This window comes from Pholis gunnellus (assembly GCF_910591455.1).
Source record: "Pholis gunnellus genome assembly, chromosome: 15".
NCBI classification, from domain to species: domain Eukaryota; kingdom Metazoa; phylum Chordata; class Actinopteri; order Perciformes; family Pholidae; genus Pholis; species Pholis gunnellus.
Genome location: NC_136542.1, coordinates 6,712,912 through 6,726,027, shown reverse-complemented (window position 1 = coordinate 6,726,027; position 13,116 = coordinate 6,712,912). Strand labels below are relative to the sequence as shown.

At 43.0% G+C, this 13,116-nt stretch overlaps 1 protein-coding gene across 1 annotated transcript in view; it reads left to right on the top strand.

Moving 5' to 3' along the window:
- The window catches only part of fndc3ba (fibronectin type III domain containing 3Ba), a gene marked incomplete at its 5' end in the record, with an annotated part of 62,903 nt that overhangs the window by 33,326 nt on the left and 16,461 nt on the right, over window positions 1–13,116 (top strand). The window contains 14 exons of the mRNA XM_079175220.1: window positions 1,393–1,544; window positions 1,659–1,718; window positions 1,876–2,014; window positions 2,557–2,610; window positions 2,871–2,995; window positions 4,072–4,246; window positions 4,723–4,809; window positions 6,273–6,408; window positions 7,920–7,991; window positions 9,102–9,220; window positions 9,485–9,590; window positions 10,264–10,436; window positions 11,408–11,521; window positions 11,948–12,097. Coding sequence (XP_079031346.1) covers window positions 1,393–1,544; window positions 1,659–1,718; window positions 1,876–2,014; window positions 2,557–2,610; window positions 2,871–2,995; window positions 4,072–4,246; window positions 4,723–4,809; window positions 6,273–6,408; window positions 7,920–7,991; window positions 9,102–9,220; window positions 9,485–9,590; window positions 10,264–10,436; window positions 11,408–11,521; window positions 11,948–12,097 — 1,662 coding nt within the window. The remainder of the gene's footprint in view (window positions 1–1,392; window positions 1,545–1,658; window positions 1,719–1,875; window positions 2,015–2,556; window positions 2,611–2,870; window positions 2,996–4,071; window positions 4,247–4,722; window positions 4,810–6,272; window positions 6,409–7,919; window positions 7,992–9,101; window positions 9,221–9,484; window positions 9,591–10,263; window positions 10,437–11,407; window positions 11,522–11,947; window positions 12,098–13,116) is intronic.

Here is a 13,116-nt window from a genome sequence, read left to right as displayed (position 1 = left end):
AGAGAGAGAGAGAGAGAGAGAGAGAGCGAGGGAGAGAGAGTCTAGTTTTGAGTTTGAAGCCCTTTGGGAGATTAGAAGTGTGCAGTAGCGATTGATTCGCTCTCATAACCTCAAATCACCTCCTTACTTATAAAGCTAGTTTATTATAGTCGATACTAAGAAGAAAAGGGAGGGGAAGGAAAGAGGACAATTTTGAGATCTTCTTGTGTCATCGATTGCTATTTTGTGTCATAAACTGCGGATGTGATGTTCAGTCACTTTTGACACCCCATTACCGTAGTGCATTTATAAAGGAGACAATAGTTTGGTATGGATTTATTCTGTATAGGGACAGATAGTAAGCAGGTAGTAAGCTGTTGCAGTCCTCACTGCAAGAGCTAAAGTGCCTCGTGATGGATTCAGCTGTGTTTCATCCAGACACGGGAGCAGGTGTCACAGAGGCTTATATGAGAAAGTTCTTCGTCTGGTTGTGTTGTTTGCTTTCATAGCGGGTAGGTGCGTCTACTTGAGCCAAATTGAAATATGAGAGGCTAAAAGAGAAGTACGCAGGGAAAAGGAGTAATCTCTTAAGATTAATCTGCAGATGCTCTGGTTCAAAATGAGACCAAACTTTGACATGAATGTGAGTTTTTGAGCCACGACAATGGCCAAAGTGAGGAGTCAGCACTCAATGACGGTATAAAACAGTCAATAAAATAGGTTTCTCAAGAATTGTGAATCATCACAACCGCATTCATCCTCTTTCCAAAACCTTATTTATGTATCTGCAGTGTTCTTGTGAGCAGAGTGTTCATAGTTGTGAACAAATTGCCATCAAAGACAAAGGTGTGCTCAGGCATGTGGACGCAGTGATTTGACCTCATAAAACCTAATTATGATGAAAACTCTCAGCAAAATGACTTGTCTGTCTCTGCGTCTTCCTGTCTGTCTTCCTCATAGACGGTCTAGGCATGGTTGTGGTTTGCCCTCAAGGCACATCCATCGCCATAATCAAGGGATGTGCTGTCTGGAATAGCATGCCGACTGTGCTAAATCACACTAAATTGGCTCACCCACAGTGTGCCGCAACAAAAATTCCCATAAACACGTAGACACTTGCAGGCACACAGTTGAACACAAACACACAGGCCTCTTTTTCGTGTGTGTGTGTGGCACAATGGATGTGCATGAGCAGGAAAGAGAAGTAAAGTCCGGGGTAATGTTTTGACACATTACTTTTTACACTTACACATACAGAGACATATTCATGAGGTTATTACTGCTGAAATGAATTGCTCTGCGTACAACTACTAACCAAAAGCCACATCATTTCCACATTTTGTGCATGGGCAAATATACGTGGTTTAATTGTGTATGTAACATACAGTATGTATTTTTATGTGTATCTTACAGGTGTCCAATGTGCAGGCGCGGGCCGCACGGCTGTCCTGGGCCCTCCCTGCAGGGCTGGTGAACAGGATTAGTAACGGCATGCCTGTGTCCTGCTCCTACGAGGTCTCTCTCTCAGATAAGGGACGAGATGGAAAGTATCGCCTCATATACAGGTAACACGGGAACACGCTCTGAGCGGCAATGACACCAGGCATCAGCTACAAATACAAGAACACATACCAAAGTACACTGGTGTGACTTCTGTGCTTTGTTTGCGTGTGTTTCAGTGGCGAAGAATCGGAGTACCATCTGAAAGACTTAAGGCCAGCGTCGGACTACCACGTACGGTAAGGACATTGCCGCTGGATGTTTTTGACTCGTTCTTTTTGGGTTGTGGTGTTTTATACCATTTCCATATCGATGTTTTTGTCACACTCCTGTGTTCTGTGTCATAACTTTGTGGATTTTGATCTAAAGGAAGGTGTCTCGTGTGCTCGTTTTAAGGGTGTCGGCGATGTACAACTCGGTTCGAGGCTCGTGTTCAGAGGCCGGCTCGTTCACCACACACTGCAGCGCCCCCGACGTCCCGTTAACCCCGAAACTCTCCCACCGCACCAAGAGCACCCTCACCCTACAGTGGAAGGTACTGGCACAAACAGACACTCCTGTCTTATCTCAAAGACACACAGTAACACATTTCACCCCGGTAAACATCACAGTGACATGTCAGTTGGTTGGGATGGTATTTGCGATGAAGCTATTAGAAATCAACCCAGCGAATCAAGACTCTGGGCTCTTTGTGTTTTTTCTTGTGTGTCCGTGTCTACTGAATTTTATTTGCGCAGTGACACATTTGGCAAAAAACAACTTTAATACTTTGATGAAAGTAAACGGTGTGTTCCTCTTCACCTGGTTTATCTCTGAGCTTGACTTTATCAGCAGCTGATAGAGAGACATTCTTGCATTGTTGCACAACGCCGTCAGGGCGTATCTCTCTGTCCTCTCTGACCCTTTCTGCACAAGTCATTTTTCATCCACTCACACTGTCACTGATAAAGAGTGACATCAGTCCCCCAGACAGGATATGAGGCCAGTGTCAGATTCTTTTTATCCTCGGCTAATCTCTCCGTCTCTCTTCTTTTTTTTTTGTGTCCCTTGCTCCGTCCATCTCTCTGTTGTCCACAGCCGCCAGGCGACAACGGTTCCAAAATCACAAACTACCTGCTCGAATGGGACGAGGTGAGTCTGTCTCTCGCTCTTCATGTCCATCATCTGTCATGTCTGCCCCTTATTTAAATAAAAAGTGTATCACAGACATCACAAAATGTATAATTATGCCTTTCCAATCCATGTCGGCCCGTACTCTCCTCCTCCCTTTATTACTTTCTTCCTTTTTTGTGATTTTCTTTTTTCTTCATTAACTCAATTCATTTCTCAAATCTCTCTTTGCAATTATTCTTACCCCCCCCCCCCCCCCTGTTCGCTTGTCTCCTCTGCAGGGAAAGAAGAACAGTGTTTTCAGAGAATGCTACTTTGGGAGCCAGAAACACTGTAAGCTGACGAGACTGTTCCCCGCCTGTGGCTACACGTTCAGAGTGGCCGCGCACAACGACATTGGCACAAGGTACTGTTGCCTATGACTGAATACACATGTGCTATACACGTATATACACATGTGCTATACACGTATACACTCATGTGAAAAGTGTATTCATGCACATGTCGTCATGAATAGCACAGGAGGCAGATAACTCTTTTTTTTATTCCTTGTTCATTAACGGTAGGATGGATTTATTAATATGTGACAGCTTTCCACATGAGGAGCTGACAGGTCACCAACCATAGTTTTAGTAAACATGGACACTATACCTACAGTATGGGAACAAATGCATCATTGTCAGCCACAACATACATTTGCATGATAAAGTGCTGGACACAGACACACAAACATGCACCCGTCTACCCGTTGCTATTATGCTGCATGTGGCATGAGTCCTCTCCCTCTTCTCATTTTCCCTCCATCTCCTCTCTCCTCTCGTCTCCTCTGTGTCATTACGGCGGCGAGCATCCCGCCTGCAGTCGTTAGGGCGACAGGGGAGGAGGTGATGGGGGGGGGCGAGCGAGAGCGAGGGAGGAGATATCAAAATCAAAGCGGCCTTAATGTATCCTTCGGCTTGATTCCCCTTTTGAAGCCATGGACAGATCCTCGCACAAACAAACTGGACACATGCTGGCTTTTGATTACTAGCTGTTTCTTACCTGGAACATTTCTTTCGACCTCTCTAACCCCTGATGCTGGTCATACATTGAAATACTTTCCCCTCCTGCGCCTCTCAAATTAACCTCCCCCTCTTTCTGTCTTTTCCATCTGGCTCCTGACATGTATATATCCTTTTTATCCCCCGTCACAGCTCCTCTTTAACCTTCCCCCTCTTACTATTTCCATTGGGAGCTCCCCACAACCCCATCCTCACCTGCAACCCTGCACGTATCCCTGCACTCCCTTCAAATGAGCCCTGATGTCAGTGTCCTTTTCTTCTCCTTTCACTCTTTAAAAATGCTCCTCATTCCGCCTCCTTTCCCTCTTGCACCGCAGTCCCTTTTCCCCTCAGAAGTAATAATCCACAAAGTTAATCATTTGATTCAGCATTTTCAATAAAAACAAAAGCGTGAATAATAATGTACATGTGTTTTGTGCAGTGGCTTCAGCACAGAGGTGGTGTTTTACACCATGGGCACCCTGCCTGCTCTGCCGCTGGCACCGCGGCTGGTCAGGGCGGGGGTCTCCTGGGTGACCTTGGAGTGGGGGCGTCCTGAGGGCAGTCCGAGCGAGGAGCAGCTCAAATACACACTCGAGATCCAGGAAGACAACAGCGTGAGTGCCGCGCACCTGTGAACACCCATATGAAATGAAAACATTTATTAGTTTTAGGTTACTGGCACAGGTTGTTTTCCATCAAAATACATTCGATTGAGCTCTGTGCTGTCAGTTATGTGAATCTCACAAGAACAGACCGAGGGGAATTTACAATTTCCACCAGGAAGCGATGTACTTATAAAAAACTAAAAGTTATGAGAAAATATGAAAAATTGCTTACATAATACATTGCAAAATATTTTGGGGAAATGAACAGCAGATGGACAGAGCAGTAATTCATAATGTAAAAGCATAGACACAGAAACACACACACTCCTTCACCCCCTCACAAGCACATATATAATGCAAAAGTCAGCATTTATTGCATCCATATGCTCAAAATGTACACTTAAACTAACACGTGCTGACAACCACACACACACACACACACACACAGACTACTGACTGTGTATCTGTATCTGTATTACACACAGGGAATAGACTTTCATCCAAAGTACACTGGAGAAAACTTGACCTGTACTGTACAAGGCCTGAAGAGGAGTACACAGTATAAATTCAGGGTAAGTGACAACATGATGTGTTTTTTCTATGATTGTTATTTGGACTTTTTCGCTTTTATTGGAAAGATGATTGTGAAGAGGCAGACTGGAAACAGGGGAGAAGGCTATGACATGCAACAAAGGTCCCACAGCTGGTATCGAACATGGGACGTTGCGCTTTTTTGGAAGATGCAGTAACCATTAGACTCCCTAGGCGCTCCTGTGTGTGCATGTGGGTTATCAGAAGGATCATTGCACTGAAAATGATAATGCTAATACTCTTTACTCTCTAATACTTTTTTTTCCTATTTCAATTTGTGTCCTTACTTTTGTGTGAATAAAAAAATGCTTTAACGGAATAATTCAACATTTTTTAAGACTTCTCGTCGAGAGTAAGATCTAAGCAAGAAGCCATGAGCCGCCGTGATTTACAGAGATTTTTACAAGAGCTAAGGGGCGTTGTTAGGCGTGATGCTGAGTGACAGTTTGTAATGATAACAATAATAAGTTCTCTCTGCATTAAGAATATTTTGGAAACATTTAGTGTGTCATAATCAACCTGACGCGCTTGTTGCCTTCCACAGCACAATATCAGTCATATCTGTTTCAGCGAGAGTACCGGTTGGAAACCATCAAAGGACGACATACAGTATTAACTTCTGTTAATTAAAAGGCCCAGACAAAATGAGTTTGGCCTATCCAAAATTGAAATCAGCAATTGAGTACAGCTGCCTTTTTCTTTTTTTTTCTTGATCCATTTGCAGTCAGTGATGTTTTCTTTCTGTTAAATGTTTCAAAGGATACAAACCTATCCATGTGACTTTCGGTGGTAAGACAACATCCATTAATCTAGGAAGGAATACGGCATTTTACCACCAGATGATTGACAACAATACAACCAATAATGAAAGAAGGCAATTCACCAGCCATTTAGCGAGTAGAGGACACCGTCCGACTCGACTAAAAGCTGTGATAACTGTTGTTCCACAATGTGAGGACGTTGTGGAACAAAATGTACCAACAGTAGATCTCCGTAAGCGTTCTTATTAATGTGGGCACTCCTGTGTGTGTGTGTGTGTGTGTGTCTTGTTATCAACTGTGTATTATGGTGCAATCATCTCAAACAACACCTCACATGGACTTTCACACACAAACACACACTCATGTACCTGTCTACATACGTGCACACACACAAAGAGACAGCCCGGTGTTCATTGTGATGTCCATCCGGAGTGAACATCTGGGAACAAAGCAAATTGATTTTCCATAGAATGGGGTAATGGAGGGAGTAACTTCAAAGAGAAATGAAGGCAGAGAAACCAGGTGAAGAAGCATAGATGAATGGCTCCTATTAATCACACTCCATCTTTTCTTATTTTGTTTCCTCTTTTATCCTACACTCCCCTCCATTTCTCTCCCCTTGCCATATCATCCTTCCTCCGGGTGCCGTCCTTCTGCGCCCCCCCCTCCTTCCCCTCCTGCAGCTCATCGCATCAAACATGGAGGGAAAGAGCAGTCCCAGTGAAGTGTTGGTCTGCACCACCAATCCAGACAAACCAGGCCCTCCATCCACACCCTGTGTCACCGCGGCGACACCCTACGGATTTACTGTCACATGGGGTAAAGACACACACCCACACATGCATGCGAGTGTGCTATACGTTGCACATGCAAGTACAAATACACAGAGTCACAGGTGAACATGACATTTTAACTCTTCTTCTTGAACTTGTTTTAATAGTTTTAACCATCATTCCTAATGTGTTGTAGATTGCTAAGATACTAAACATTGTTTTATACATGTGCTTTTAGTTCATTAGTAAAGAAAGAAGAAGAAAAGAAAGATTTTCAAATATTTAAATAAATGTTAATGAATATGCATACACTTGTTGCTAGATTGTCACCCTTTTTATGCGAATGAGCCTCATTGCAGAAAGAAAGGTCAGCGCAGAGTTAGAGTGGAATTATTAGCATCGTTTGCATTTGAAAACAACAACAACAACACTGACGGACTGATATATTAAAACACAAATGCGGTTTCTCTCTGTTATGTTGAAATTGCTTGCCTGAAGTTTTGAGGAATGGCTCTGCAGCTCGTCAGTCAGGACCTGTAGGTCGCTGTCTCCTCCATTGTTCTGCCTACGATGTTCTCGGTGCAAAGATAGCATTTCTACTTTTCCACACGGATAATTGCAGAATCAGATTAGTCACAAAAATGAGCAAATTGCACCCGACTGCAAAACTTAATGGGTGTGTTTGCCCTGTTATATCATTAGGGAAACGTCTTTTGTGAAGTGGACACTGAGACGGGGCAGGTAACGGTTGCAAATGATGCGCAATTGTTGGCGCTATCAGCGGTCACGATCCATTCTTGTGAATTCGCCCTTCAGTGTAGTCCTATGAAATAATGAATGTGTTCAAAGGGTCATTGTTTAGTTTTGTTTTTTCCAATGCCGGTAGAAAAAAAACCCAGCAGAGTATATTCAGGTGGGATAACATTGATAAACTGCTGCCTCTGGGGTGTTCATATATTATGTAAGCCATCATGTCTGCTATCATCCATCTGTCAGGGCAGCTGGAAACATGGCACAGAACGTGCTGTATGTCTCTCCATCAACCCTTCAGATTATTGATTTGACTCTAAAAGCTATAAACTCATCGCATTTCAGTGCCGAACTACTGTCTTCATTTTGTCATATGTATTGTGATTTCTACACCAGCTAATGCTTGACCAATTCACAGCGATGAAGCTGCACTGCATTTACGATACAATAAGAATGAGATGAGGCGCAGCCAAGTAGGTTGTTTCCATCAGTGCTGATTAATCTATGATCTCAGAATAAACGTCCCCAATAGTATCCCCAATTATTTTACCATTACCATCACAATGTCTGTCTGTAAAGCATCTTTAAATGTTCTATAAACAGAATCTAATATAAAATTAATTGATAGCAGAATAATTTTCTTACCAGTTCCCTTGCTACTGAAACATTTGGCAGCAGTTTGATCAGTGTGCTCAGAGAATTATGATTTTCTGCCAAAAGCCTCTCACAGTTTGAGTTATTGTATAATGACCTCTGGATTGATGCTATATGTCATTAAAAAAACTAAACTGATCTATTCCTCGACAGATCCTCCCCAGGACACCGGGGGCTCAGAGGCTCTTACGTACCTGCTAGAGATCTCAGAGGGAGGCTCTGAAGGTACAATTTACATCAATCTGTCTGTGCTTCTTTCTATCCATACATTCCACACATTCAGCTTAATTTGAGTCCCTTTTCACTCCATCATCTTATAGAACAAAGCTCAAAATGTTCCGTCCGTCCTTTCTGCCCTGTGCTTGGTCTCTCGATTCATCCATTTCTCTCACTTAATCTCCTGAGAAGTACAGCGTCTATAATTCAGCCTTTGTTAGCATCAATTTAGCACACAGCATTTTTCAGAATTTACACGGATCTGCTCTTGAACCAAATGTTCTCCTGTTTCTTTAGCAGTGAGAGGAAAGAGGCATCATTTTTTAACTCTGCATTCATTCAATCACATAAAATACAGTTAGTTGTTTATTGAAGAGCAGTGTCGAGTATCAAAGAACAGAAAAGTAGAACGTCTTAAGCTCATCTTCTTCCCATGACTGAATAAGCAAAAGGAAAAGGAAAAGTTCAGAAGAGTCGGCGAACATCCACAGTTTTTATTCATCAAAAAATTCATCACATTCAATACATTTTGCTTTCGTGTTCTATTCAATTGCTGACTGTGAAAATTGGTTTTCAGGGCTTTTAAGCATCAGACATGCCCTGCACAGCGAGACAGTTCCCCCTGTTCTCTAATCTGTTTATTGTATCCATATCCTCATTTTCCCTGTGTCCTTTTTTACCTCCTCACCTCACTAAGATGCACCGACGGTGAACTCTCAGGATGGCCCTGACTCGTCTCATTGTGTTTACTGTGATTTACGACAGTATTAAGTGTGTTTCGTGTGTGTAGCTAAGCAGTCACTAAACACTGTCCTTTTCATGTGTTGCGCTTTTAAGTTCACCGTCATCACAGTATGTAAATAGCTGCAGTGTATGCATGGCATAATCTCAGTGCGATCCCCTTCTGCTGCAAAATTGCTTTCTGTGCTGTGGTACAAACGGGACCTATATTCATATTTGCGTAACACGAGCGCTCCTTTTCAGCAGGAATAATACTTATCAACACAGTGGTCTGCAGTTAATAATTTGATTGTCTGCAGCATACGTGTAAACAACAAGGGATTCTGAGTATGTACAGTATGTATGTATGTATGTGATCGGTTGTGTTTTTGTGTGCAGCGAGCCAGTGGGAGGTAGCGTACAGTGGTCCAGCAACAGACTGTGTGTGTGAGCGCCTGACACCTGGGACCTTCTACCGCCTACGTGTGTGTAGCATCACCACCGGAGGACACAGCCCGGTAAGACACAAACACACACACACACACACTCACACAGGCAAAAACAACTTCAGATTAGTAACCAGGTAAACTGTGAATTTGCGTTGGGAGTGTGGCATCAGTGTTGCTCATTGAGAAAATTGTGGGAAAATCTACATCCTGCGCATAAATGTTAATTATAGATAACTGTTATTAACATTTCTTTCAGTCATTATTCAAACTGATCTTTAACTGCATTTCCTTCTCTTTTGTTTTGATTTCCTGTCTTTATCACTGCTCCTGAAGTGCACTGTTAGTGTTCCGGTCCGTACATTAAGTGTCCCACCAGGGCCCTGCCAGCCGCCGAGGATTGTGGGTAAAGCCAAACACAAGGAAGTGCAGTTAGAATGGGGTGAGTGCAAGCATACAAATACACTGTGTTTAGTTTTGTTTACCAGAATGTATTCGAATTATTTTATGTTAGGCATCTAAATCGCCCTCTGGCAGCTTCAAATGTTTCCCTGACCAACTCTAATTTAACCTCTGTCAACCATGTTTCAGCCAAATTGAGCCCTAATTTAGCCCATCAAATGCCTAACCTAGCCTCATATCGGATTTAATTCTACTAATGTCGGCCCATTATTGCAGATTAGTACTGTTATCTGTTGGCAGGCAAAAGTTTCCCAGCCTAAAGTTCTTGTTTTAACCAGTTTAATAGTGCTGGCCACGGCCCTAATCAGCTCACATTCAGGCAGCGCTCTTGCAATTACTGTCTCGAGTTGAAGGTCACACATAATGTATCGGAGGGTTTTCCCCACCGTCTCCATCATTTATTACCTTCACCATACTGCACCCAAAGTGAAACAGCTGGTGGAGGAAAGAATCCCTTGGAGGGGATTGAAAAATGCCCCTGACACATGTCCACATAATATTGATGAAAGTGTATGTATAAAATACATCTTATCTGTTGTGTCCTTCCATCACACATGATTTTTGATTAATGATTTCTGATCACAGTTTGATTGTAATTGCTCTCTCTCTCTTTCGCTCTCTCTCTCTCTCTCTCTCTCTCTCTGTTCATGTAGAAGCCCCTGTCGCTGAAGGAGTATGCGAGGAGTGCGTGTTCAGTCTGGAGATGAGTGAGGTGGACACCAAGCCAGCAGAGGTTTACCACGGGTCGGAGCTGCAGTGCACTGTTGGTAGTCTGCTGCCTGGTGCCACATACAGCTTCCAACTGCGGGCTGCCAACGAGGCTGGGGTAAGAAATTCTAATGCACACACAGCAGGAATACGAAAGAAAAAGACAAGGTGACAAATTAGGGAGCGGGGAAGAGGGGTAATATTCCGATAAAGACTTACTCTAAATAAATCTGATATTCTCTGGGATTAAAGTGGTACATTTAATATTTTCTGAGATTATCAAATCAAATGTATGAGGAAAATCGGATGTTTTTCTTTTTGTCAAGGAACCACCTCGCTTCACCACAGCCATTACACACTGTGCTAATGTGAGCTAATGTAATTTTATGTGCAATCTTTAGTTTTTTCTCGTAATATTACCCTCCTACCCCGGCACCGTAGTTACATTTTACAACAGGCCTACAATAGGCCTAATTCCCTGCTGTAAAAAAGGCCGTAGAATCCACAAAAGAAATGATGAAACGGGAAACAAAGAACTTTCTAAATGTATAAAAGTAATTCTTATTTTCCACTTTACAGGCATGAGATTTTGTGTTCTCATGGAAATAAAATCTACTCAGCACATCAAGTACTACAACTGTGGAACCTCAGTTTATATTATCAAAATATAAAAAATGTAAAAACTAATTTGATTCGATATAAAATATTTTTATCATAGCCACACTACCAGACACACATAGATGCAGATACACAGGGCCTGTAATCTTTTTAGGTCAGAGTGTCCCAGACAGACTAACAGCAGCCGTGTTCCACAGCTCACATCTGCTTTGTTTGATCATCGACACACTCAAGAGTGAACTAGCACTCAGACCTGCTAATTGAATGCAGGCACAAACTCAGCACACACGCACACACACGCACACACACACTGAACAATCGGTGGAACATGCAGAGGGCAGCAAAAGAAAAACAGCACTCACATGTACACACATTAACAGGCAACCCAGTGTGAATTGTGCTGCCCCTCCCGCCTGTGTCCGGCTCAACACATGTCTCATCCTGAATGCGGTGTCTCTTCCTCTCTTTTAGTTCGGAGCGTACTCTGAGCCGACAGAGGTGACGACTGCAGCGGGCCCTCCTGGCCAGTGCGGGGCGCCACTCATCACTCTCACCAGTAACACCTGCGTAACGCTCAACTGGGAGGTGAGACAAACACACACACTGTATTCAACAAATGAAAGAACCAGTTTAATAAGCAAAGAAATCATCAGACAGACAGACAGACAGACAGAAGGAGACAGAGAAGCCACATTTCCTAAAGCAGGCTGAAGAGGCACAACCTCCTTTTTTCTGTTACTACTGACCTAAAAAGCTGCTGCTTTAAATGTGTCTGCCTGGGCTGTTGTGGACAAGTAGACCCAGGAATGTTGTTTGTAGCAATCCAACTCGTCCTGGATTATGCATTCACTTTAAAAAGAAAGCCTGCGGTGTTTAATTGAATAAAGCCTATCTCCAGTAATAGTTCCCTGATTACCCTTCGGCCTGCTTTAATGTGGTTCTTTATTTATGGCAGTATATCTTTCTCCCGTTTGATTCCCTGAGCTCAGCGTGTGTGTCTGTGTGTTGCAGAGTCCTGAGGGTTCGGGCACAGACATCTCCGAGTATCGTTTGGAGTGGGCGAGGGAAGACGAACCCATGGAGCTCATCTACTGTGGAGCTGCCACACAGTGTGAGCTGTCTGACCTGACGCCTGCCACAGATTTCTGCTGCAGGCTACAGGTAACGCGCACAAACGTGCAATTAAAACCTACTTGAAAAAAAATCCTGTGCTTTTATTTTGAAGGGGATGTTTTATGCTGCGGAGTGCCGTCTATTCACACTCCTTAACAATATTTGGCGTTCATGCCTTGTAATGCTAATATCAGCAGGGGATGAACTGAAAACTATACCTCTGTCACATGACACTATAAGTAGACGAATTGAAGACATGTCGGATGACATGTCAAGTGGTCATTTTGCATTACAAATGGACGAATCTACAGACATAACAAACAAAGCAGTTTTACTCGTTTACGTGAAACATGTGTGGGACGGGGACATACAGGAACAATTTCTCTGCAGAAGAGAGCTCCCTATTCTACGACTACAGAGGACATTTTCAGCTCAGGTTCAAACTGCACCATCTTTTCATTAAATTCATTTGAGAAGTTGAACATTTTCCTCGATTTGGGTCGCGGCTTCTCATTAAGGGGTGATGGTGGTTTGTCACTTTACTAGTATTATCATTAATTAACCATTTATTTCTTTTATAAATTATATTCCTTTTAGCGGTCTTCACAGTGGCTGCAGAAAAAGCAGCTTTGTCCAGTTGCTGGGTTCTCATCCGACGCTCTAAAATCAGAGTAGAGGCGTCAAAGTAGTTTTCGGCTATTTAAAACAAATAGGTGTACTTAAAAACAGGCGCGTCAGATGCTTTCAGATCTTTGGGCCTTTATTCCCACCCCCACACACAGATTGACTGCTTTCGTGCACAGGCACATAAGAGATGTTTGCTTACAGGAAATAAGAAAGCACACACACTATGCAGGACTAGAACACAGACGCCTATAAAAACATACACATGAATACAGCTGCAAGCATAAAAGGTTGATGATAATTGGTTGTATTTATGTTCTTAATCTGGTGCATAAATAAGTGCTCTTTTTATCTGTGTATTTGTCTAACACCCACTCTCTCTCTCTGGCTCTCCCCCCCGATGCGCCCTCTAAAGCTATGAATCCATTGACAGCATGGTTTAT